General features: G+C 45.1%; 1 protein-coding gene across 7 annotated transcripts in view; it reads left to right on the forward strand.

Moving 5' to 3' along the window:
- The window catches only part of KCNIP1 (potassium voltage-gated channel interacting protein 1), a 385,234-nt gene that overhangs the window by 182,487 nt on the left and 175,001 nt on the right, over positions 1–27,746 (forward strand). The window contains exon 2 of one of the 7 annotated variants that reach the window (XM_025388843.1): positions 13,141–13,153. The exons of the other annotated variants lie outside the window; for them this stretch is intronic. Within the exon in view, the coding sequence (XP_025244628.1) occupies positions 13,141–13,153 (13 nt within the window). The remainder of the gene's footprint in view (positions 1–13,140; positions 13,154–27,746) is intronic. 7 annotated transcript variants of the gene reach the window in all.

The raw sequence follows: 27,746 nt of genomic DNA on the forward strand, positions 1-27,746 counted from the left end.
CAAGGAAATTTTATGCAAAGGCCAGAGGAGGGAATAATGAGGCGGAGGTCTCTCTGACCAAGCATGTAACCTTCCGGATCTGTTGTGCTTTCCAGGAGTCCTTCAAAGCTCTAAGCTTTTGGAATTCTGCAAGCTCAGGAAATCGAAAGCCTTTTCTCTCACAGCTGCAGGTCTCTGTCTGCAGTTGTAAAAGTCTGTTTCGAAACTCAGGAGACAAGCAGCATCTTCTTTGTTCTCTGCTTTCTGGAAGCAGTCAGCCTGGAACACCCTGCCTGCAGTCTGACTCAGGGAAAGGGTCATTGAGTGTGTGTGTGTGTTGAGGGGTGGGTAATAAGAAAGGAGAACACTCAGAGAGCTCATAGAGGGGCACCCCAGCACCTCCCTCACCTCTATATTCCCTGCCTGGGCATAATAGAGGGAGGGTTAATGCCAGCCAAATTTTACAGGCATTTCTGATTCGTGGCATTGTTGTTGCACTATCCTGCAATCCTACGTTGGGGGTACTGTTTTTATCCTGATCCTTCAGCCCTGGAAACTAATAGAGAGAGAACTGAGTAACTTGCTTGAGACCATGATGCCAGGATCCGCAGTGCCCAGGCTGAAGAGCCTTAACCATTGGGCTCTACCACCTCACAGGAGGGCAGGTGGCACAGTGCCTGGAACTTGGGAGGATCCAGCATGTGGAACTATGCTCTGTCATTTACTCACTGTGTGTCACTGGATCGGTCACTCAACACCACTAAGCTTCATTTTCCTCCTCTTCAAAATGGATCTAATAAACCCGTTAGCTAATTTCCTGGTTAGCAGAGGGCTGCTGTGAACACTAAATGAGGTGGCTCAGGTGCGAGCTCTGCTCTGAAGATGCTCAGACTTTGAATCTCAAGACTTGTGTGAACCAAGATCAGATTTCTTCTGTTAGATTGCAGTTCTCAGGAAGTCACTTTCCCTCTCCAAATGCCAGTCTCCTGATCCACAAAATGAGCACATCTCTGATAAACAGTAAATAGATAGTTCCAGTGGGCAGTGGGAGTGGGAGGGCGGTTGACTGGGCCAGACCCTCAAATGTTTTCCTGTGTAGTTTCTCATGCATTTGTTCAGTTTGGCACCAGAAGTGCCCAGATTCACTTTGCAGCCAGTCTGTCCCATAGAGGTAATAAAAGAAAAACGTATACACATTTAAACTTTTAGAAGTTTATTTGAACATTCAGCGATTCATAAACGGTGTAGCACAGATAGCAAGCATCTAGCACTCCTCCAGGAGGGGCAAAACAGGATACTTTTATAAAGTGGTTGCAGAAGCAAGACAAAGAAAACAATTTTAATGTGTTGGAATGGAAAGTTCCTAATTAGAGGTTCATTGGTGGCTCCTCATTGGTGCAGTTTCTAGTTTCAACTTACTGTTTACATTGGTCTGTGGTTTGTCCCCATAGGAATTTAAGGTGTCAGAGCCAGCTACTCGGGAGAATGAGGTGAAAGGATCACCTGAGCAGGGCAGATGGAGGCTGTGTTAAGCAGTGATTGCACCACTGTACTCCAATGTGGGCAACAGAGTGAGACCCTTAAAAGAAGAGGAAGAAGAGGAAGAAAAAGGAGAAGAAGAAGAAGAAGAAGGAGAAAAAGAAGGGGGAGGAGGGGGAAGGAGGGGGAGGAGGAGAAGGAGAAAGAGGAGGAGGAGAGAAGTGGCAGAGCTACAGAAGCACCTGTTGCCCAGGATGGAGTACAGTGGTGTGACCACAGCTCACTGCAACCTTGATTTCCTGGGCTCAAGTGATCCCCCCACCTCAACCTCCCAAGTAACTGGGACCACAAGCAGGCACCACCATGCCCAGCTATTTTTTATTATTATTATTTTTTTTGTAGAAATGGGGGTCTCATTATGTTCCCCAGGCTGGTTTTGAACTCCTGGGCTCAAGTGATCCTCCTACCACGGCCTCTCAAAGTGCTGGGATTACCAGCTTGAGCCACCATGCCTTTTTTTTTTTTTTTTTTTTTTTTTTTTTAACAGAGGCTACAGACAAGACTGGCTGCCTGGCCTAGAGGTGAGGCCCAGGAGACTTGCTTCCTCCTGTGTGCAGCAGGCTGTGCCGGTTGCCTCGGTTTCCCAGAGTCTGATGAACGTGTTTCCTCCACAGGCAGTAGCTGCTTCATTTGTTTTTCTCCCAGTTTTCATTTCTCATTAGCTGCTAAATTCTCCCCACAGCTGCAGACCCTACTGTAGCTGACTCAGCCAGCGGGCACAGCAGGGGCTGGGTCCCAGCGCTGTCCCAGCAACCTAGGAGAGGTCAGGGGCAGCAGTGGCTGCCTGGCTCTGTCTCTGAGTGTGCCTCACCCCCACTGACAGGTCAGATTATCCACTGTCTCTAGAGATGTTAAGAGGGAGGCTGTGTCCTCCACTCCCTTAGCTGACACACTGGAAGGACGTTCTCCTTGACATCCTTGACATTAATGACAGTGGAACCAAGCGGGGTGCCCTTGGGTGAAGGAAAAAGGAGGGAAGACTTGAGCCTTCTTTAATGTCATTACCCTGAGCCTAAGGCCACAAGCAAAGGCCAGCAGCTTCTGCAGGATAGCAAAAGCCAGGAGACAGGGAACTGGGGAGTGTACATTTATTTGCTTCTCCGACACCAACAATATCTAGATGTGCCGTGAGCTCCCACTTCTGCTGATGTGGGACTAGACAAAATTTGAGAGGGGACCGCCCTCAGAAGCTCCCTCTTGCTTGGCCCCAGACTCTTTGTAAATATAGCACCCCACCCCTAGTTGTTCCCCTTCAGGAATGATCACCCTCTGAAAACCTGCAGAAATTCTCACATCCCAGCCCCCTTTGTTTCTCACACTTACAGAGGTCTTTCCCTAAGCAAACACCTGCTTTGTTTATTCAGGGAGTGAGAATTAATATCATTGTAAATCTAACTCAAACATAATTAAGAAGGTAAATCTACTTTTGAGGGAAAAAATTCTGACTGCTCATCTCCAGACCAAATAAATAAGACTTCAAATCTCCAAGATCTGCAGCTCGGTGTGAACTGCCCTCCACCTGTCTCAGCCAGAAGAACATCAGGTAGAAAGGGGCCTGAGGAACTGCCTCCTCCAGCCCCACCCCGTGTGGAAATGCAGCTCAGTCTTGCCATCTGTGAAATGGGATTGATAATACCTACATGATTGTCATGAGTTTAGCTCATACCCCTTTCTCCTCCAGAATATTAACTCTGTAAAGGCAGGATTTTGTGTGTTCCCTGTAGTATCCCCAGTGCCTCACACATGGTAAGTATTCAATAAAAACAAAGCCATCGATGAGGATGCTGAAACCCAGAGAGCAGCAGTGCCTTGCCCAGGGTCACACAGCAAGTTAGAGCGGAGCCCTGATTGAAAACAAGGACTCCTGGGTCTTAAACTAGGAGCTCCTTGCATTAGCCTGTGGCAGGAAATGTGGGTTTGCTGTCAATCCTTCCACCAGTTATTACTGTCTGTGCAGGCTTGTGCATCACCTTGCTTTCCCTGGGCCTCAGTTTTCCCAGCAGTAGAATGGGCTTATTATTAGAGGAGAAGACTACATATCCACTTTGGAAAACAGGCAGAGCCTTGTCCCACCTTCCCCCAACAGCTGACCATTTTCTGCCCAGGCTGTGGCCAGAACCTGTTCTCTCCCGTCATCAAAATCTCTCTCTCCTTCTCCAACCCTTCCTTTCTAGCTCCACCCTCCCCAAAGAGGAAACAAAGGAAGGCAAACATTTTCCTGTTACCAGCCAAGGTCCCACTGGGCCAAGGTGGAGTTAGGGGAGGGAAGGGGCTACAGTCCTCCCTCTCTGCCCTCACACACCTGCGGAGGCATTGAGGAAAGTGGAGCTACCCTGGGCTGGTTCTCTGTGATTTAACTTTCTCTCACTCCCACACCTGCAGTGCACCGGAGTTGAAAATGACCTTGGCAAACAGCCTTATGTATTCTCTGTCTGGAGCAGAGGACAGAGTCAAAGAAAACCCACTCAGAAGCCTGGAGAGCGGCTGAAAGTGGGGGAGGGCAGGAAAGGAGGGAGGCAGGATGGAAGCATGCATCTCCTGGGCGTTAGACTTGCTGGATTAAGCAGTGGAGAGTCAAACACGGGCAGCTCTGCTGAGAAAAATTATTATGAAGGAGAGATTATGCTCCACAATCTCACCAGAATGTGGCTTTGCAAAGTGAGACGAGGGTTCGTTCCTCTGCCAGCTCAACTAACTCTCCTGGGACACCCCCTCAGGTCCATCCTTGTGCCACAGGCCACCTCACTTCAGGTTGGTGGCTCAGAGAGGTAGCAGCTCCCATCTAAACATAGCTTCCAGAACCTTCTCTTCTCCTGCTGAGAAAGGACTGTGCTGAGTAATAGGAGCAGCTGGCAGTGGAGTCCCCTGGCCTGGTTCCTACAGTCCCAATTTTGACAACTGTGTGACCTGGGACAAGTCACCTTACCCATCTGAGCACATGTTGTTTTAACTGTAAAATGAGGAAAATAGCACTCAACTCAGGGTGTGAATGAGTGGAGCCATGTGGAGCAACAGTTAAGGGCATGGACTTGGGAGTCAGGCAGCCAAGGTCTGTGATTCTAGGCAAGTGATGTCACCCCTGAGCCTCAGTTTCTCCACCTGTCATACAGGCAGGAGTAAATGCCTGTTCTCCCGCTTTGTCCCTTGCACAAACCCTTGCCCTGGATGTTCTGTTTGCCCTCAGGACCCCCTCTCCACTGTGGGCTGGGGAGGCTGACCTGGGAGGATTCTGTGAATGAGGTCCCTGCCTTCCGACTTCAGCTGTTCATGACACAGGAGGCCCCAGAAGAGACTGCAGGCGGGAGGACGGCGACACGAGGTGTCAACTCCCAGGCTCCCTCCCTGATGGTTACAGGGCGTGGCTCTCTTCTGTAGCTTTCTTTGCTCTACCTTTGGTTGATGGCTTCCCTCACTCATCAAATGGGGTGCTGAGGGCACCCACTGCTCCTGGCCCAGGGCACTGCCCTCTCCGTGTGCTTTCCCACACTCTCCCTACACCACTGTACACAGTCCTTTTGTTACACAGTCTTCCAATTCCCCAATCTGAGGGCGCTACTGTGTCCCGCTGAGATCCTGACTGAAGCAGCTGTCCCCTCTGGCCACAGACCTGGCACCATTTCCCTTCAGGCACTTAAAGCAGGAGTAGTGAACACTGCTGAGTTCAGCTCGGTGCTAACCCTTCTACGTGTGAAATCTCAATTCTTCAGAGAGCCCTGGGAAGAAGCTACTACAGCTTTTCCTATTCTACAGATGAGAAAACTGAGGTTCTGGGAAGGTTTCACAGTCAGAGTTAAGCCTGGAGCCCTTAATGACTATCTTCATACGCTCTCCAGTATAGGCAGGGAGGCTTCTGAGTACATGTGCTTGAACTTCCAAGGCATGTTCTCAAGTAGAAGTGTCCTTCTCACAACTGCTCTGAGGCATACGCCATCTGGAATCTGGGCTAATAATTGGTCAGTGCAACATGGCCTGACAAAGCAGAAACACAATGGATGGTAAATACTCTATTATGACTGTTATTCCAAAACCCTTTTCCAGTGGGGTGGAGAGTAGGAAGCCTCCCTATGACCAGTTTCTTCCCCACAGTCTCGCCAGCTCCTGTTCTTCTCGTCATGCCAGTCTTGTGGCCTTGATTTTGGACCCTGTGGGGTTGAGGGTCACAAGAGAGTCTGTCTGTCCACACACACAGTTGTTCCTCCTCCTTCATCCCCACCTCCACTCTTCCCCATCCCCAGTCATCATTCCAGACTCCTCCCTTGCACCAGCTGTGTCCTTGGCTCAGGGATGCATAATAAGACCCAGGTGCTGCCCCCAAAACTCTCAGTTCATGGACAGTCCATCTTGAAGCAATGACCACAGGATGCTCAATGCTCCAGCAGAGAGGAATCCTGTGGTTCACCAAAGGCACACAGGCCTTTGGCACTTAGAGGAATCGTTCGTCATATGTTCCTCTAAGTGCCAAAGGCCCGTGTGCCTGCACTCATTCATTAATTGAACCAATATTATTCAATGAGTCCATTTATGGCCACTCCTTCTCAGCCAGCCTTCTTTATGAGATCTTCCTCCACTGACACTCCCTGAGCTGCTGCTAGCCCCAGGGCTCTGGGCTGGTTTTCTATTCCTCCTTCTGGGGGTGTCATTCATTCTCTTGGCCTTAAAGACCATCCATATACAACCTGCAGGTTCTGTGATCATGGCCTCCAGATTCTGTCTCATTTCTTCCACATCTCTTCACCTCCTGTTTTCTCACTAGCCCAAGCCAACCTCATCTCTAGTCTACACTATTGCAGACATTTCAGGATTGCCTCATTGCCACCACATTTGGCTTCTACAAGTCACTATTAATTCGTATGTCGGGTTGTCACTTCCTGGTTTTACTTCAGGTTTTAAAAAGCCTGAAGGGAAACACTCTGGTTGTCATTCTCCAGCATGAAACTGGGGCATTTTCTCTGGTCCTTGGAGTGAAATCCACACTCCTAACCACAGCCTTCAAGGCCGCACCTGCTCTGGCCCTGCTGACCTCCCATCTTTCACCACTGGCTGTGGCTTCCTTGCGCTTTTGCAAACACCAAGCTTTTTCCTGCTTTCAACCCCCAGAGCTACCCATGGTTCACAACCTTTTGGCATCCGGGTCTCAGCAAACATGCCTGCTCCTCAGAGAGGCCTTCCCTGGCCATTCTGCCTGAAGAAGCTCCTGTCCACATCAAGGGTCTTGCATCTCATCACCCTCCCACCCTGTTTTATTTTCTGCATAGCCCTCATCGCAACCTAAGGTGTCTTGTGAATGTGCTGCTGGCCTGTTATCCGTTGTCCTCATCAGACTTCGAGCCCCCAAAAAGCGGGGACCTGGCCTCCCTGTTCACCACTGTCTCCAGCACCTAGACCTCAGGCCTGGTACGGGATAGGCACTCAACAAGTTGTTTGTTAAGGACAAATGTCAAGCAGTACCTGGGGGAAGTGAGGGGCCGACTTGGAGGGAATGGGTTCTTTGGTTATGGCCCAAAAATTGCTAGAAGTTTAAATGTGTCTTCTAAGCCATGCCCACACTGAAATGAGAAAAGATTTTTAAAATAATAATAATAATAATAATAATAAAGGAATGGCCTTTCAACCTGCGTGCATGCCTCAGCGGCTCTACTTGCCTGCTGTGTGGATCTGACCTGTGCACTTTCACCATCTGGGTCTGGGTTCTTCTGATATAAAGTAATCCTCCCAATACATGCTGCTTTCCTTCTAGATTCCAGGGAAATCATCTCCTCACAAAACTCAAATGTGAGACAAACAAGATTTCAGGGCAAGGAAACAGACCCAGGAGCTTTCCTGGGGGCATGGCTCCCCAAAGCCTGCATCCTGCAGAGACAGCAGCTCCTAGGCTTCTTGGATAGCGTGCCTGCCCCCAGTGCCACTTCTCACTCCACCCTGCAAAAGTCTCAAAAGGTGTGTTGAGGCACAGTAAGCAGGCTGCTAGAGCACAGCATACTCACAGCCCTGGGGTTGTCAGCCAGTGAGCCTCATGATGAGTTACTGCACCAACAGCTGTTGCCCAGCCCTGCTATGTGGATCTTGGGGACAATAATTTATCCACAATTACACTGGAGAGTGTGGTGCTTCTCAGGTAACAGGTGGAAATTCACAAGCCCACCATGTGATGAAGACCTGCCTTTCCCTGACCGCAATGCTACGAGTGATGGCTGAGAAGATTGGGCAGCCCATCCTCAGTAAGGCAGGATGCACTGTGGCCATGCCTGAGGCATCTGGAATAGCAGAAACTCCACCGGGCTTACCATGGTCCCACTCCTGCCATAATGGTTGCATCACAGGGGCTTTTTCTTCCAAACCAACTTGCCTTCAACCACAGAAGGTGAGGTCCCAAAACACCAGCAGGCCACCATGACAGTGTGCGGCCGGTAAAATAAGAACCTCAGGCCGGGCGCGGTGGCTCACGCCTGTAATCCGAGCACCTTGGGAGGCCGAGGCAGGCGGATCACGAGGTCAGGAGATTGAGACCATCCTGGCTAACACGGTGAAACCTCATCTCTACTAAAAAATACAAAAAATTAGCCGGGTGTGGTGGCAGGCGCCTGTAGTCCCAGGTACTAGGAAGGCTGAGGCAGAAGACTGGCGCGAACCTAGGAGGCGGAGCTTGCAGTGAGCCCAGATCGCGCCACTGCCCTCCAGCCTGCTGGGCGACAGAGCGAGACTCCGTCTCAACAACAACAAAAAAACTCAAACACTTCCCACTGCCCCTGGTAGAGAAGGTTCTAGTGGCCACGCCAAAAGGTAGGTGGAGGCTGGCAGATCTAATGCTGCCCAGTGTGCCATTTCTACACTGGATATGAAATGTGCCCTCTCTGAGCCACCTCTCTGCCTCAGTGATCTCATCTGTAGAATGGGGGTATAGAGATAGACAGTCTCATATGTGATCTTAGGCAAGTTCAGATCTCACAATTTCTGAACTTCAGTTTCTCCAGCTATGAAGTATGAGCTTGATTATCTTGGCTGTGTGACTTTGGACAAGCCCCTTCCCCTCTCTGAGCCTTTGTTTCCCCATCTATAAAATGGGTCAATGATAGGGGTGGAAAAAGGATGGCCTCTGAGGTCCCTTCCATACAGCTACATATGATTCTTTGCTGTAAGTGACCCAGTGTTCCTTATGACCCATGGCCATTTGTCCGTCCTTTGTGCCAGGCCTGAAGTATTCCTTTTGGACTGGTCATTTCTCACCGTCACCCCCTGGAGTCTGCTCCAATCATTTCTCAGTCCTTCTGACTGTGAAGCGTCTATCTGAACTCATAATCAGCTTTTAGCTGGTCCCAAACAGTGAGTGCTACCAGCTCCATTAATCCCACTGACAGGGATTTATCTTTCTCAGCTGAATGAATGATGCTCCCAGCCTTGCCCCAGAAATGTGGGCTGGGCTATTCAATACTTGTCACCTGCAAGCTCTTTTCCTGAGGCAGCACACTCCAGCCACCCAGGTGACTTTGTCATCTTCTCCTTAGAGCAGTGGCAGAACCACAAAGCAAACTCCCACCCACAACCCACCCATCCACTTTCTGACCTAGTTCGGATGCTCCAAGTCATAATGATAAAGTAATGTTGTGAAGAGGGAAAGCGGTTTGCAGTCAGACAGTCTGAATCCAGGTTCTGCCATGTACAGGCTGAAGCTTGGCAAGCTCTTCACCTCTCTGAGGTCCATTTGCACATCTACAAAAATGAGATAACACCTACCTACCAGAGTTCTTAGGAGATCCAGATAACCAATTGAAAACATGCCGGATAATGCCTGGCACATTTAGAAGCTTGAAATCTACTACTGGTTCTCCTCCAGTTCTCCCATCCTAGTAATATCATCTACAGAGCAAGATGGGGAAAATCCTCACTGCCAGCTCCCATTCTAAAGAGTTATTGCCATCGACAGATTTATTGCACCTGGGCTCCTAGCCACATGCCCAAAAGTCAAACTGAACAATGGTAATAATATTTATTCAGCCATGTCACACTGAACTGAGGACCTGACTTAAGCAACAATTCAGATCTGCCAACATTTACTAAGCACCTACTATGTGGCAGGCCCTGTCGTGACTCCTGGAGAGAGGAAGACGGATAGGAAAGTGTAGCATTAAAATTAACAGCTTGGTTTGGAAGTCAGACACACCTGAGGTGGAGATCTGGATTGAGTCATAAACTTCCTGCGTGGCACTGGGCAAATTCATCACTTGAACTCTCCAGACCTCAGCTTTTAAATCTAAAATGTCCCACAGAGTTACCGCAAAGATTACATGAGATATATACTTAGCAAAGTGCCTGGCTCATAGTAACTGTCAGAAACAGAAAGTGTCAAGACTCAATCCTGCATGGAAAAGAAAATAGGACACACATACTCTCTTAGTCCGTTCAGGTTGCTATAATAGAATACCTCAGATTGGATATATTATTCTCCCCTTATCCACAGGGGATATATTCTAAGATCCCCCGGTTGACACCTGAAATCACAGATAGTACCAAACTCCATGTGTACTATGTTTTTCATATACATATATACCTATGATAAAGATTAATTTATAAATTAGGCATGGTAGGAGATTAACAACAATAACTAATAATAAAATAGAACTATTACCACAATATACTATAATAAAAGTTATGTGAATGTGGCATCTCTCTCTTATTCACTCGCTCAAAATATTTTACTGTACTGTACTCACCTATTTTCAAACTGCAAGTGGCCACAGGTAACTGAAACTGCGGGAAGTGAAAGTGCTGACTGGGGGGACTACTGTCATTTACTATAATTTATAAATAATAGAAATGTATTGCAAAGTCCAAGGTCGGTGCACAAGCAAATTCAATGTCTGGTGAGGGCCAGTTCTTCATAGATGGTGCCTTCTAGCTGTGTCCTCACATAGCAGAAGGGACAAAGAAGCTCTGTTAGGCCTCTTTTATAAGGGCACTGATCCCATTCATGAGGGCCCTGCCTTCGTGACCTAATCACCCCACAGAAGCTCCACCTCCCAACACCACGGCAATGAGTATTAAGTTTCAACATATGAATACTGGGGGACATGAGCATTCACACCTATGTAAATACTACACAGAAAGATGTTTATCAGGTAAAAGAAAGTAGACATGGACGTTCCTCATTTTTCTAAGAATAATTGGTACCAATAAAAATACCACTTAAAGAGAATCTTCTTAAAACAAATGTTGACTATCTATTGTGATAGTGAAGGAAAAAGCTTTGAGTAGGGCCAAATCTTCAAAAAATAAAATTGAAAGCACAAAAATAAGTCTTATTGTCTATCAACAAAATGTAGGTTTTAAAGTCAAATGAGTTAATTTTTTCCATTAAAAATAGGAATTACCAAGTGTTGACTTTGGGGGCGGTGTGGCACATTTTTTAGACAAAGTCCTATTTTAGCACAGTCCAACAGTTTTGATTTTGTTTGACTTTCACAGCACAATAAATAAAGAGGGCCATTTGGGGCAAATATTTCCAAGCTTTATCCATTTTCCCATAGGCCTCTTCCAATCGTTAGAAGATAACATTTTTCTCCTTTGAAGCACCTGACAACTTTGTTGCTTTTCTCTTCTTCAGTTGTTAACTAGTTTAACTCTGCCAGCTTCTCATTTGCCTGTAGTTTAAATGTGAATGGAAAAGTTATCCAATGATACTTTTGCTATCTTCATGAAATCCTGAATCTGTTTAAAGATTCGCACTTTTCCTCTTCATCAATTTCCTTTGAATTTCCATTACATCATCAGACATTTACAATAACCAACAAGCCGAAGGAAACCAATAGATCTAGGTGAGATGAGTAAGATTAGAAACCAGTGTTAATGGGAGGTAAAACTTAAGCGTCCATAAAATGTTTAAGTGTACTCATTAGTAAATATTTTTGTGTTATGAAGATTTTTATTTCTCTATCAAACCTTGTAACCTCAGAGAATTGAATAATGATACTTAGTTGTCAAATTCAAGATAACTGACAAGAGGCCGGGCTTGGTGGCTCACGCCTGTAATACCAGCACTTTGGGAGGCCGAGGCCAGCGAATCACCTGAGGTCAAGAGTTCTAGATCAGCCTGGCCATCATGGGGGAAACCCAATTTCTACTACTACTACTACTACTACTACTACTACTACTAATAATAATAATAATAATAATAAAATAACTGACTATAATTTCTAAAGTAGTTCAGAATAGAAAACTTACTAAGTTGATTCATTTAGTAGTTACCCTTGATATTTTAACATGTACTATTACATGTTAACATGAACCTACTAAATGTTTAGATCTCATTGATACTTTAACTCCTGAACAATAATAGCTTTTCAGTGTTTGGACTCTGGTTACCTCCTTCCTGTTGCATAGGCTACTGTTCATTATTTTAGTTCTATCTTGTTACTTTTAGTCATTTATATTTACTATACTTACAGACACTGTTGGGTTTAATTTTAGCACTTTGCTATTTGTTTTTCTATTTGTACTATCTCTTCTTTATTCCTTTATTTCTTCATTCCTGTCTTTTTAAAAAATTAAGTAGTTTTATTATTGTATTTTTTTTCCTTATATTGGCTCCTTGTTTCACATTCCTGAATTATTGTGCCATGGTTACCCTAGAAGTTTTAATATATATCTTTAGCTTATTATACTCTATTTTTAAGTTAAGACTTTTACTTCTTCCTGAACAATGAAAGGACTTTACACCAGTTAAACTCCTGTACCCACTTCTTGCTTTTTGTGCTGTTGTTAAACATTTTACTTCTACATATGTTATAAATCTCATAAGACATTATTAATATTGTCATTTTAAACAGACAATATTCTTTTATACTAACCCAAATATCTCTCCCTTGTAGTGTTTTACATTCCTTCTTGCAATTTTGTGTTTCTGGATTGAATAATTTTCCTTCAGCCTGAAGATTTTTCCTTCATATGTCTTTTAGTGTCAGTGTGATGGCATTGAATTTTTGCTGGTTTTCAGCGTTTGTTTGTCTGAAAATATCTTTATTTTGTTTCATATTTGCAGGGTTTTTGCTGTGTATATAATACAAGAGTGGCACTGTTCTTTTCTTCTTACTTTAGCATTTTAAAGATTTTTCTAGAGTCCATCAATGTTTGTTGAAAAATCCACCTTATTGGTGCTTCCTTGAAGGTAGTGTCTTTTTTCTCTGTTACTGCTTTTGAGAATTTCTCTTTACCTTTGTTTTCAGCATTTTGACTATGATATGTGTAGTTATGATTTTCTTTGTGTTTAACTTTTTGGAGGGCTTGGTGGGTTTCTTGAATCAATGAGTTGGTTTCTCTCATCAATTTTTGGAAACTCTTGGTCATTGTCTTTCCAAGTTTTGCTTCTGCCCAGTTTCTCTTCTTGCCTTCTGGGACTCCAATTATGTGTATGTTAGACCTTTGATAATGCTCCATGTGGTACTTATACTGTTGTCTTTTAATGGTTCTTTGTCTTTCCTTTCTGGTTTTAATTGGAATTTTACCTATTGTTCTATCTTTAAGTCACTGATCCTATAGTCTGCTGTGTCCAGTCTGCTGTAAACCCATCTAGTAAGTTTGTACGATTTTATTGATTCCAAGTAACTATTAACAGATACTAGACTTCAGAAGGCTATATGTTTTTGTTCATTTTGCCCATCCTTTTCTCTATTATCTTTGACTAATAATCATAGTCAAAGTCTTGTCTGATGAATATAATAGCTGGGTCATCTATGGATCTGTTGTTATTGTTAGCTTTCTTTTTCTCTTTGCTTTGCTTCTTTTCTTTTCACTTCTTGCTTTTTCACATGCCTCATCATTTTGACCATAAGCTGGACATTGTATGTAAAAGAACTGTGGAGGTTCCAGTTGATACACTCCACCAGAGCAGCTTCCCCCTTTCTTCTGTTGGGGAGTCAGGGTGAAAGGCTGATGACCTCAGTCTAGTCAGAAATTTAAGAGGATTGCAGTTTGAGAAAGACTAAATTGACCTCCTCTGGGTTTTCCCATTTCCTTGCATGGTCTTCATGGCTTTTGACTGGGAGCCTGGCTAGTCTCTGTCTCCTCAGCCCTAAAAGCCTGAAGAAGATTCAATCCTGCTTTTTAGATATTTTGAGCTTTTCTGGCTATCTTCAAAATCTGGCAAATGTGTTGAGGGGAAAAACAGGGATTTATGTCAGGCCCTCTCTCTCTCTCTCATGGAATGTTGTCTCCTAAGTCCCATGAGATTAGCAGAAATTTCATTCCAACCTTCCATCCTCATTTCCCACCCACCTGAGCTGCACAGAGCACTTAGCAGTGTCCTATGTGTTAAAGCCAACAGTCACTTGGCTTCTTATATTTCAGGCTTCTCTTGTTTCCAATCCATCATGCCAGCCCTGCACAACTGCCTAAAGTGCTGCTTAGTTTCTGCTTCCTCCAGTAGACAACCTCTGCTTGGGCTAATGCCAGTCCTCAACCCATGTCCAGAATCAGCAGTTGTCTGCAGGGGAGAAAACCGTCAGGAGTTATCAACGTACATACGGCCCATTTTGTCCTCATTTCCACAGCTTTCTGATGTCTTCTAAATTTCTATTTTTGCAGCTTTTCTTTTTTTTTCTTAATAGTTGTTGCAGTAGGGGAGCCAGCCTGCCACAGTCTACTACATCTTACCTGGAAGCAATACCTTATCTTGTTATTTTTAAGTCAGCAAATTAGACATTATTATTATTAATATATACAGCAATATTAATTTAGAGTCACTCACATATTAATCACATATCTGCTTTGTATTCGTTTTTGAATCTCTGGCTTTCTATCTGTGCTAATTTTCCTTCTGACTAAGCCACATCTTTTAGAATTTCCTTGGTCAGGACCTGTTTTATTTATTCCAACATAAAAAAATTTGTTTGCTCTCATTCTTGAAATATAATTTCACTAAGTATTCATTTACAGTTGGTCAATTGTTTCCTCTTGACACATGGAAAATATCATTCCACTGCCTCTGGCTTTCATTGTTATTGTTGAGAAGACAGATGTTAGCCTAAATGCTGTTTACTTGTAGATGGTCTAACTTTTCTTTCTGACTACTTTTAATATTTCTCTGTCGTAGATTGTGATGTTACTTTCATCTTCTGGAATTGTTCTTCCACATCTTATCATCATCTTCCATTATTTCCATCTTTGTCTCTCTAACCTGTTTTATTTATAACTATCTAACAGTTTACTAATTGTCTCCTTAGTTCTTTGTTCCATCTATATCTGTCCATTGTGACTTAAAATTTCTTTTTTTTTTTTTTACTTTTATTTTAAGTTTAGGGGTACATGTGCAGGATGTGCAAGTTTGTTACGTAGGCAAATATGTGTCATGGGGCTTTGTTGAACAAATTGTTTCATCATCCAAGTATTAAGCTTAGTATCCATTCGTTATTTTTCCTCATCCTCTCCCTCCTCCCACCCTCTGGTGGGCCCCAGTGTGCATTGTTCCCATCTATGTGTCCTTGTGTTCTCATCATTTAGTTCCCACTTATAAGTGAGAACATGTGGTATTCAGTTTTCTGCTCCTGTGTTAATTTGCTAAGGATAATGGCCTCCAGCTCCATCCATGTTCCTGTAAAGGACATAATCCCCTTTTTAATGGCTGCATAGCATTTCATGGTGTATATGTACCTCATTTTCTTTATCCAGTCTATTGCTGATGGACATTTAGGTTGATTTCATGTCTCTGCTATTGTGAATAGTGCTACAATTAACATATGCATGCAGGTGTCCTTATAATAGAATAATGTCTAGTCTTTTAGGTATATACCCAGTAGCGGGATTTCTGGGTCAAACAGTATTTCTGTCTCTAGGTCTTTGAGAGATCACCACACTGTCTTCCACAATGTTTGAACTAATTTACACTCCCACCAACAGTATAACATCGCTCCTTTTTCTCCACAACCTCACCAGCATCTGTTATTTCTTGGCTTTTTAATAGCAGCCGTTCTAACTGGTATGAGATGGTATCTCGTTGTGGTTTTGATTTGCATTTCTGATGTAAAATTTTGAACTAATGTATTTTTCATTTCTAGATGCTCTGTATGGTTATTTTTCAAATCTGCTAAGACATTTTTATAGTGTCTTATTAATTGCTGAAATTTTCAAACCTCTTTTATTTCATTAAGCATATAAATTTTGCCATATCATTTTCTGTCCTAATAAAATTTCTAATATCTGAAGATTTAATAATCAGATTCTGCTATCTCTTTTTCCTGCTAGCCTTATCTCACAGTACCTTGTTTTCTTGTGTGTTTTACAATTGTTGACAGTGAATATTCTTTAGAACTTTATCCTTGATAATTATTTGAGGAATGAATTAAAATTTCACTTCTCCAGAAACTACTGTATTTGTACCTTTTAGTAACTCAAGAGAGTTAACAATCCAAGTTCATTTTCAATTAAAATTTTCATTTGAGGTTTTTCAGACCACAAACCCATGTGAGAGCTCGCATATGGTTACAAATTCTTGAAGAAAATGAGGCTCCTTCCTTCCCCATCCACCGTCCTAGTACCAAAGTCAGGACAGGCAGCTTTTCTGTGTTAGTTCACTTCTCATTCACCTTTATATTAAAGGTCTAGCTCTTTGAGGTTGAAGTTTTATGTTGGAACGTCTTCCCACTTGGTAGGGCCTGGGTTTAACCTACTGGGTTTCTAAGCAAATTTTGTGGTTAACCTCAGAGGTCAGGAGACTCAATGTATAACTAATTCTTTTGTAAATAATTATTTAAAGGCAGTGGACCTATTCACTAGTATCCTGCTTTCTGAGTCACTGAATTCGTGTTTGCCCTGGGCTAAAGCTATCCTGAACCTCTTTAGATGGGAGAACCCTCATGCTGGTACCTGTAGCATGGGGGCTGGGGCTGGAGAAGCCAGGTAGTGCACTAGGGACCTTATGGTCACTGTGAGGAATGGGGGTTCCTGCTTGGCTTCTGAACACCCAAAAGTAAGCTCTTCTACCTTCACTTCATGTCCACTGGAGCATGAGATCCTCTCATAAGAAGCTATATTTACTCTAATGAAAAAAAATCTCACCTGGGCTGAAAAAGAATATGCTATACATGAGCCTTGGTTAACCTAAACTTTCATCCGGAGTTTCAAGGATTACATTCCTAAGTTCTTTTTAAAGCAAAGAGAAGTTAGTTCCAATCCTAGGCCATGATAATGCTCTTGGCTGAGAAAACCTCCTTCAGTTTTTAAAATATGGATTCTGAGGGTGCAAGTGCAGTTTCGTTATATGGATGTATTGCACAGTGATGAAGCCATGGCTTTTAGTGTACCCATCACCCAGATAGTGTACACTGTACCCAACAGGTAATTCCTCATCCCTCAACACCCCTCCTCTGTTTTAAGGAACTGGCATTTATGCAACTAATTGATAAAATTATCATCTGTCTCTTAACCAGACTAATAGTGTAATTAAGGAAATATGGGATGATGATAGCAGGTTTACTGTTGATGAAACCATTGAACGCTTGATTTAACTCATTAACATGTTTCTGAAAGTATGTTCCTTGAAACACTAGACCATGAAAAGTCCTTTATGTTGAAATATGCTTAAGAAATATTATATGCTTGAAATTCTCTTGGAGACTCACAAAGTACATTAGACATTAAAGGCTCTAAGAAATCCTGCAATAAAGAAGCCTATTTAATTTTATTTGACTCGGTGTTTTCAAATTATGTGTGACCACAGAAATAGAAGGAACTTGGAGGAATAATAATTCATTTTTGGGGTAGAATTCACTGCTGTCACAGATATTTGTATGCTGTCAATGAACATTTAAATGTGGATTATAGAGACAGTAAGATTTATTCAACAAATATTTGCTGAAAGCCCACTATGTGCCTACCACTTTGGGTATACATTGGTGAATAAAAAAGATATCGTTTCTGTCTCATGGAGCTTGTAGGAGCATTGGACTGTCATGGAGGCATTAAGAAAGAAGTAGCAAGTGGCTAGAACCCAGCTGCCCCTCAAATTGTTGCATCATCACCATGGAACAGGCCCAAGAGCTGAGCAGTTGACTGGGCAGTTGGCTGTTGTATCCAACCTGGGAGATGCAAGACTTATTGACATAACTGTACCCCTCAAGAGGACCATAAAGAAGACCAAGCAGAAACACACTTGGTTCTGGAACAGAAAAACGTTTATCTAGAAAAGGAAGTTTAGGAAAGACTGTTAGATAAGAAACTGGGTGGTTTTTAAGGCTTTCAGAATCTCTTATGGATCTGAGAATTCCTCCCAAAATAACCCTCTAAAAGTGCCTGATTCATAGTCCAGTGAATGTTAGCAGGAATGACGATGATGGTGATGATGATGGTGATGACAGTGATGGTGATGATGATGATAGTGATGATAATGATGGTGATGGTGATGATGATAATGATGGTGATGGTGATGACAATGACGGTAACAGTGATGATGACAATGACGGTAACAGTGATGATGACAATGACAATACCGGTGATGATGATGGTGATGACAATAATGGTGATGATGATGGTGATGACAATGATGGTGATGATGATGATGGTCATGACAATGATGCTGATGATGATGGTGATGATGATGGTGATGACAATGATGGTGATGATGATGATGGTGATGACAATGATGGTGATGGTGATGACAATGATGGTAACAGTGATGATGACAATGACAATACCGGTGACGATGATGGTGATGACAATAATGGTGATGACAAAGTTGATGATAATGGTGGTGATGGTGATATTGGTGATGGCAGTGATGATAGAGTTTAATCTGCAACTCCTTCCTTTCACTCAATACTACGTCCAATTGGCCACCAAAAACTGTGAGTCTACTTCATAAGTAACTAATTCTTAAGCTCATCCTTTAATGTATTTGGAACAGGGTTTAATCTTTCTCAACATCCCCCTCATCTCATTTACCTGCTTCCAATGTGTGTTCTTCCAATCTGTCTCCAAACCGTGCCAATGTAATCTTCCTAAAGTTTAAGTCTGGGTACAGGCACACTCACTCGCTCCGTGCAATTTTACACTTTTATGCCTTTTTTGTGTTCTTCCCTACTTGTCTTTTCTCCTTCTTGTCTTTTAGCAAGACATGTACTCATCCTTCAGGGTCCAGCTCAATGGTGAGAGCCTCTCTGGGGCTTTGGCTGATCTCACCCTGGAATGCACTGCAATGTTCCTTTGCCTAGGTTCCTGCAATGCTTTCTCCATTTATCTGTATAACCCTCACCACTTTCAAGATTACGTTATTATCTGAGTCTATGGTGAGGGAACATACCACATCTGACCTACGGTTTATTGCCAGCCTCCTCCCAGAGTGGAACACTGAAGGCACATGGGCAACTGTTGCAAACGTGCAAGGTAAATGCACCCCATGGAGTGACAGCTATGCAGACCACAGCCCCCTTCTCACAGGTTCTGTTTTGCCCACACCTCTCTTGACAGTCCCGGACCAGGGCTTCCCCGTGTTTGGAATCCAGATGAGTCTGAAAGCAAATGTCATTCTCTTTCCTTCACTAAACAGTAGCATTTATTCTCGCCAAGGTGGCTGTGTGAGTGTGTGTGTGCATGTGTGTGTGAGAGTGTGTGTTAGAGTGAGTATGAGTGGTTGTGAGTGTGAATGAGAGTGTGTGAGAGCGTGTGTGTGTATATGTGTGTGAGTGTATGTGTTTGTGTTTGTATATGAGTGTGTGTATGTGTGAGTAGGTGTATGAATGTGAGTGTGTATGTTTATGTTTAAGAATGAGTGTGTGAATGTCAGTGTGTGATGTTTGAGCGTGCATGTTAGTGTATGTGTGACTGTTTGAGTGAGTGTGAGTGTATGAATGTGTGTATGCATGTGTTTGAGTGTATGTGTGAATACACGTATGAATGTGAGTGTGCATGTTTGAGTGTGTATGTGTTTGAGTGTGTGTGTGAGCATGTGTTGTGTGTGTGTGTGTGAGTGTGAGTGAGAGAGAGAGTGTGTGTGTGTGTGTGTTCGTGCCGATGTTCACGATGGGCTAGAGGGAGGCCCAGTCCTCTACTGCGTAAATCGAGGACACTGCCTTTACCCAGTCTTCATGAAGTTTTAAAAATTACAGCCATTTGTCACAGAAGGTCTCAACACAGCACCAGGCCCTGGGAGGACTAGGCCGCATCTCTTGGCATCTGAAAGAAATGAATTCATTTATTCACACATTGAGGCCACACATGTTTGTTGTGAGTCTGCGGCCAGGCATAGGGCTGGGAGGTGGGGAATAAAGAACTGACCCAAACAGCAGAACCAGTTCGCATTTTCATGGAATTCATGATCTGCTGCTCTGATAGCGGGCGTGGGTCAGATAATGACCAAGTAAACAGATCAGTGAGGTCATTTGGGGAAACAAGAAGGGATCCAAAGGAAAGAAAGCAGGAGGCCATGAGGAGGGGAGTGTGGAGGAGTGAGGGGCAGCTTTAAATTCAGAAATCTCGGAAGACTGTCTAAGGAGGTGGTATTTGTGTTCGGGCTTCCATAGCAGGTAGGGGGAAGATGGAAGGCTGCTCCAGTCCAGTCATGGAGAAGGGGAGCGAAGGTGGTTGTGGTTGGACCACAGAAAATACAGGAAATGAGAGGGAGGGTGGTAGGAAAGGCAAGGGCCAGACCGCGCAGGGCCTTTGGGGCCAGCTAAGGAAGTGAATTCTACCCTGAGTGCAACTGGAGGCCACTAGAAGGGCTTACGCAGGACTGACAGGCTCGGATTGATGCTTGCCAAGCTCAGCCGTGCTTCAGGGCGGGAACTGTAGGAGGGGATAGGCTGGGCGGGAAAAGCAGTCAGGAGCTTTCCAGGCCAGCTGATGCTGATGAGGAGTGGGGCCCAGCGCTTAGACTCCCTGAGATTCAGCCCTCCCCTCCCGCAGGACCCCAGCAGCCGGCCTTGGAGGGCTCCCAAAGAATGACATCACCCTCAGCTCCCAGCTGCTTGATATGCAGGGAATTCCTCCCAAGGCTATGCGGAGGCCACAGGCTTCAGCAGCAAGCTGCGGCCCGGCCCGTGCCTGGGGGAGAGAGGAGGGGAAAGTCGTAACCCCGGCTGCACCTCCTTCCGGGACGGAGACTCTGGGCCAGACACCACAGGCATTTTCTGGGTAATCCTCACAACTGCTCCGTAAGGGACACCTCTGTCGAATCATAAAATCCTAAACAGGGAAGGATGCCTGGAGATCATGTGACCTGTACCCCTGTTTTGAAATCTGTATATTCCTGGTTCTTGTTTATTTATTCATCATATCCTTAAACAACACTCTTACTATGTTTCAATCACTTTACCAATATTAATTTTCACAGCCACGTCAGGAGGTTGAAACTATCATTATTCCCATTTAATAGATGAGGAAAACTGAGGCCCAGAGAGGCAAAGTAACTTCTCCCAGGTAGCACTGGGCCAGGACTTACATCTAGGCAGATTGACCCAGAATCCATGTTCTTCTAGGCTCTACATGGTACCACCTGCTGTCAGTTGTCCATGAGCTGGCACAGTGGAGAGAGCTCTCCTCAGCAGGCTGGAGCATCTCTTGTGTGCCCAGTGGTGTGGGTGAGCTGTTCTGTGGCACAGTTGTCATCCTGGGGTCTGTGAGGGTAAGACTCACCTCAGAGGAAGGGCTGGACTTTCATTCCTCGTTGCAATTCCTTACAAGTAAGGAGGAGAGGGCCTCAAACAGGAAGCCTGGGGTGAAGAGGTGAACCTCAGATGCCTGTCTTATTTAACCTTCTGTCTCCAGGCTTAGCACAGTGCCTGGAACAGAGGAAGTCCTCAGTAATATTGTTGAGTGAATGGATGGATAGATGTGAGTGAACCCGGGTTCATCCTTCACATGAGAAAGTCCGTGAGATGTTTACATCCAACTCAATACCTAGCACATACAGATGGACAAGGCAGAAGGGCAATGTCATGGCTCTTGCCCTCACACTCTAGGGCCCAGACTGGTGTGACAATGTCCATGCTTACAGGTCCTGTCTAAATAAAGCAGCTCCCGTTGATCATGCCTGTGGAAACGTGGCCCTGTATGGCCAGGTCTTCCGATTTTTCATGAGAATCTAGATGAGCAGATGCCATGCAAAGTTTTTTTTTTTTAATTTTTAAAAAATCGTGTGTATCCCAAAGAAAATATTATCTAAGGGTGAGATCCAGCCCAGGAGTCCCTAGGTTGAGATGCTAAGTCTGGAATCAGTAGCGGGTGGCCCAGAATGGGGACTGGGTTGGTAAAGACTAAGAAGAATGAGAAGCTCCCTGGAGCCTGGGAGAGGAAGTTGCATTTTGCATGCCAGCTTATCCGGATTCGAGACTTGCTCGATGTTTATTTTCTGGTTGTCATTCCAGGATTTTAGTTAAGTCTTGTCTAATGTTGCAGCCAAGCTCAGCCATTCTGTAGGAGGATTAAAGGATGGGACTGTGTATAAAATTGGGCCAGGATGGTAAGCAAGGGAGCAGCTCTTGAGGCCAGAAGAGTGGGGGAAGATGGCTTGATGACAGACGGAATCTCAGGCACCTGAAGAGTCTTAGAAGCCATATTTGGGGCTGAGCCACCCTTACCAAGTGGAGATTCACCAGCCATAGCCAGACTCAAGGATGTGAGATTTACTTTTCTTAAGATAGCAAATGTCTTCGCAGGCACGCTTCCCAGTTGGGAAATTCTTTTTAGGCTCCACGTAATTCGTCTGCCAGAGCCTCCTTTGACTCTGTTTATCGGTTCTCTTCCTGTATGTGTCATGCTCTCCTTCCCTCTCTCCTCTTCTCCCCTTCTCGTCACCACCCCTTTGCTCTGCAACACCCAGAGCCTGTTAGGAAGGGGGGATGCACTCATTCTGGCTCCATTTAGGGTGGGCTTTTAATCCAGGCATGTCGCTGACACCAGCATTTGCACCAGGTATTTAATTAGACCAGGAATTCCCAGGGGATTTGAGAAGCTGGCTGGCGAGGAATGGGCTCTATCTCCATATCTTATTTTGACAAGTGCTGTAATTATCCCTCATTGCTGGCAGGCGGAGCAGAATCGCTTTCGTTCCCAGCCCCATCTTCTCAGAACAAGAGTACTTAGGTTCCTGGTTGCTCCACCACTAACCAACTGCCTGTCTCAGTTCACCAGCGAGACCGAGACTGAGCTCAGCCATTACTCAGGAGATCGCAGGCGGGCGCTCAGCCTGCTTATTGACAGAATCGCGGAGGTGATTTCAGAGTGCTCGCTCCATGCACGTGGGAAACAGCTTCCAAGGAGGATGTTTGGGGGCAGAAGGAATGAGGTGGGCACCATGCCCTCCAAAAAGACAGAAGTTACCCTTCCGGGAGCCAACATGAATGGAGCACCTACCATGTGCCCATTTGGTATTGAATTTAATCTCAATAGCACTGCCAGGTCACTGTTATCATTCCCTATTACCAATAGGGAAACTGAAGCTCTAAGAGAGGAAGCTGCAGAGTCAGTTGCAGTGGCCTCAGGATTCCAACCAAGGGCTAGTTGGCCCCACAGTTTCTTCCCTTCCTACTTTGCAGCGTTGTGTCTCAGGGAGAGCACCCATGCCCTCATGCTCTGCCCCAAACAATTCATGGGTGCTGGAAGGTTCTGGCCATGTCAGGAGCAAGTGCTTCCTCCCTTGCTGTGCTGCCCAAAGCTTCTTTAAGGAAGTTACCCTCATCTATCAAACAGGGATGTCTCTGCCTGTCCTACAGAGTCTTCATGAAATGAACTGAGATGGCATTTTTGAAAGCCCTGGGAAAACCAAGGCAGCCTTGGGAATGGTGAAGTATCAGGTTACTGAGACTGTCTCACAATTTGGGATGGGAAAACCTAGGGCTACAGGGACACAAGGTAATGAGAGGAAATTGCTGAGGAAAGCAAATGCAATGGAAACACTACCCAAGCCCAGCCTGGCTGCCAGGTACCCTCTGAACCAGCCTCCTGCCCCACTGTGGCCCAGAATAGACCAGCCTGCTGGGAAAACCTTTGGCCCACTGCAACAGTGACAATCACAACAACTCAACTGTTTAGTGAGCACAAAATATGTACCAGGCACAGGATTGCGCCCAGGAACCACGTCTGTACATTTCATTCTCAAGATCCTATGAAGTAGGTATTATTATCCCCATTTGATGGATGAGCAAAGTGTGGCTTATTAAGCCACATCCCCTATGTCAAACAGCAAACAAGGGGTAAGGCCAGTTGGTCTTGACAGTTTGTCAAAATCACTGTGCTAGAAAACCGCCCTCCATACTGGTTGTATTCCAGGGGTTTCCAAACTCCAGAGTTCTTCTTGGAGGAACTGCAAGAAATGATTTGAGGGTGAGCACAAGGAAGAATGCATCTGAGATGCCCGGCTTGGGAGATTCCTAGAGTCCTGCACTGTGTGCCCTTTCGCCCAGAAGGCCGTTGTAAGCACCTTTAGGTGTTGTCTGCATTTCCCCTCCCTTTCTAGTCAGGGACTCCAGCTCCCTCTGCACGGATTCTCCCCTCCAGGAGGTGGGGGGTGGGAGCCAATGTCAGCAGGGAAGGGGGCAGAGGGACAAGGACAGCGATGGGGAGAGGAAGAAAGAAGGAGGTGGGATGTGGGAGCTGGGCCCGGAAACAGGCTAGAGCCAGCTGCACAGCTCTGACAATCTGAAATGTCTCTTCCGATGGTCTCCATTCAGCCCCATCTGCGGATAGCTCATTTTGTGAATGAGGCCTGGGTGTTTGTTCCAGAACCTTAGCTGTGACTAGGAAAGACAGGAGCACTTGGGAGGCCCCACCCTCAAAGCACCAGAATATTTCTAGACCCTCATCCTGCAGTCAGCTCCAGCTGCCACATCAGGGAATTCTTGCTGGTCTGTAGCCTGGATTCCGATTGTGGGCGTGGCCTGTTAAAACTTTCCTGGGTAGGACAGTGTGGGCGTTCTGCCTTAGGAGTCAGACAGACCTGGGTTTATATCCCACCATTACCATATGCTGGCTGTGTGACCTTGAACAGGTCCCTTAGACTTCCTCAGCAGTGGAGTGGAAGATTAAGTGCACGGACCCTGAAGCTAAGTCTTCTCATGCTCCGATCCCAGCTCTGCCGCTTGCTAACTGTGTGACCTTGGCAAAGTGACCCAACACCCCTGGGCCTCTCTCCTCAGCTCCAACACAGGGCTAATACAGGCATGCATCTTATGGGATTGTCAAAAGAATGAAACAAATTCATGCATTTAAAGGACTTGGCACATGGTGAGTGCTCAGACATGTTAGCCAGTATCCAGGCATGCTGGCTATATTCTGGAATAAATATGGAAAAACTGAGACAACTTTCTCTCCTGAAGATGGGTCCATTGTGAAGTCATCTCAGAGAGGTGTATCCTGGAGGAGTGGTTCCAGTACCTCATGCCTTCTTCCCCTTCCCTCCTTCTCTCCTGCCTCCCCCTGCATTCTTCATGTGCCTCCTGCTGTAAGCTTTTGCTGAGCCTCCTGTTGTGTCCCAAGCTCTGTGCTTGGACTCAACCACCCAGAAATGAACCATGTGGGTCCCATCTTCTCCGAGAAAAACAGTTGGAGGATGGTCAGATAGTGCCAGTGGAGAGCAGGGAGGGCCTTTTGGACAACATCCTAGTTGAGCCACATGACCATAGGGAAGAGCGTTTCTGGGCAGAGGAAGCAATTTGTGCAAAGGCCCTGAGGGGAGAACGAGCTTGAGGGATAGGAAGAGTGCCCAAGTGTCTGGAGTGGAGGGACAGGGAGAAGATGGGTAGGAATGAGGAATGAGAGGTCAAATCATAGAGGGCTTTGAAGCCACAGTGAGAAATGGGGGTTTACCTTGAGTTTTCTAGCATAAGGTTGTTCTGAAGATTAAATGAGAGGAGACAGGTAGAGTGCTTGCAACAGCATCTGGCACATTGCTGGGCCTTAAATAATTGTTACCTTTACTATGGTGGTGCTTCTTTCCACATTCAACCCTGAGGCTGTCTGTGGTCTACTAGGAAATTATTGGCATTCTTGTTTAGGAGAGAGGACTTGATGGGATTTGGGTGACAAGTCTCAGTTCTGCCCTTCCCTGGCCTAGCCAAGCTCCTTTCCTTCCCTGAGTTTCTATAAAATGGCAGCATCACATTCCCCACCCCAGGTGATGTGACAATGAACTTTAATGTAAAGTGCCACCCACGATCAAGGAATCTCATCATTTAAACTGCTTTTGCCATCTAAGGTCAGAAGGCTTAAACTGAGCCTGTAATTACAGCAAGCATCTATAATCCTAGTTACATGGAAGGCCAAGGTGAGAGGATGGCTTGAGCCCAAGAGTTCAAGACCAGCCTGGAGAACATAGTGAGACCCAGTCTCAAAAGGTAAATAATTTAAAAGAGTAAAAGAATAACTAATTTTTCAAGAAGGTTTAAACTGGTTGTGACCTAAGAAAACAATTTTTTTCCAGCTGCATCATTGAACAGGTGGGACACCAAGCTCCCTTGTAGAGAAAGATCGAAGTGGAATGGGAATGGACACTGACTCCATCTAAGGTCATGGAAGCACTCTCAGAGTGACCCTAGTGGGCTCTCTGGAAGCTGCAGCCCAGCAGCTGCGCAGCCCCTGGGACCAGCCAGGGGTGACCCTGGGTGCTGCCGTTCAACCCACTTGTGCATTTCCCAAAAAGAGGCAGCCAAGTGCTGATTTAGGGAATTTAAACTTCAATGGTCCCCCGGTCTATTATTATGTTTTAATGAACTGGAAAAGCACAAACAGAAATCCTTAAGGACATCAGCTGTGACACAGAAATCTAATACAATAAAACAAAGTGCTTATAAACCCCAGAGTTGTTTAAAACACAGAAATTGCCAATTGACATATGGGACTATATCTTCTTAGCCCCTAGGAAACTGAGTGGCCTCAAACAAGTCCCTGTCACCTCCCAGGGCCTCAGTTTCTTCACCTGTGAAATAAGAGGATCAAAAAAAGACAATGCTCTCTCTGTTCTCTTTCAACCCAGGCAGGCTTCCATCTCAAGTATTTCTTTGTCAGTTCTACTCTAGGCTACACAGTATCTCTATCTGGCAGCTGTATGAACTACTGTTGAGAATCCTCTTCCCAATCTCAGTGTCAGCATCACCCCTCAAGGCAGCATCCACCTTCACTCTAGACTGAATTTCTCTCTTTACCACCTAAACTCCTCTAGAAAACTTGATAGAGGTAAAGATAAATGCATTTTTTCAAAAATTCTACTTTTCTAGTCCCAAGGCATTGTGTATATCATTCTTATGTAAGCTATCACAATAAACCCATAATTAGTTACTTCCATTTATGTCAAATCGCCTACAAAGCAGAAACATGTATTATTCATTTTTGGCTTCTTCCCCAGTACTTAGCATAGGAACTGTTTGCAAACACGCCCAGTTCTTCAAACTTTGTAACTTCATACCTTTTCTATCTACTACTTGGGATGGGCCCTCCCTCCCTTTGGCCTCTAAGCACACTCCTATTCATCCTTCAAAGTCCAGCTCAAAAATCCCCTCCTCTGTTAAACTTCAACTGCTCCAGGCTGAGTCTTACATTTGGGTTCTTCATACATACCCTCTTCTATTGTTTGGGGCATTGTGTGCTGTGGGATCTGTTTACTCTCAGTTCTCCCCTCTAGGCTGGGTTCCTTGAAAAACAACCTCTGGACATTTCACCTCTACATTCCCTGCATTCTTGGCCAGGCTCTGAGAGGGCCTTAGTAAATGTTAACTGCCTGGCAATGGTGAGGCTGTTAACATGATGTATCTGGAGTCTGAATAAAGCTGTCTCAGTGTGGACAGATGCCTACAACCAACCAAGACCTCAAAGCTGCACACTCCTCAGCCTGAACCTTAGCCAGTGTCTTGGTCACCATTTCAACACCTTGAACACATTTCTCATTCTCCCAGATTTCCTCCTGCTTATTCTTTATTGGCATACATAAGGCTGTGTCTCCAAAAGGAAATACAGCTACTTGGTTATTATCCCGCTTCTTAAGTTTGGGGATAGGTGATCATAGATGATGTTCAGTATTATGCTGTGCAATGTAGACGCTCCCTAAACTTTCTCAGGAGCTCCCACTGAGAGGCCCCTGAGGACCTCTCAGGAAGAACCAGTTTTCTGGGCAGTGAGGTGCAGGCAGAGCTCATTAAACCAGCCTACCACCTGTCTTCCAGCTCCTCCTCTCAGCCTCTGGGCTTCCAGCAGAAAGCACATGAGAGCATTCTTGGTTCTTTTCTTATGACTCGACCCAGCGAGACGTACATGCCCAGCAC

Source organism: Theropithecus gelada, chromosome 6 (assembly GCF_003255815.1).
Source record: "Theropithecus gelada isolate Dixy chromosome 6, Tgel_1.0, whole genome shotgun sequence".
In the NCBI taxonomy this organism is placed as follows: domain Eukaryota; kingdom Metazoa; phylum Chordata; class Mammalia; order Primates; family Cercopithecidae; genus Theropithecus; species Theropithecus gelada.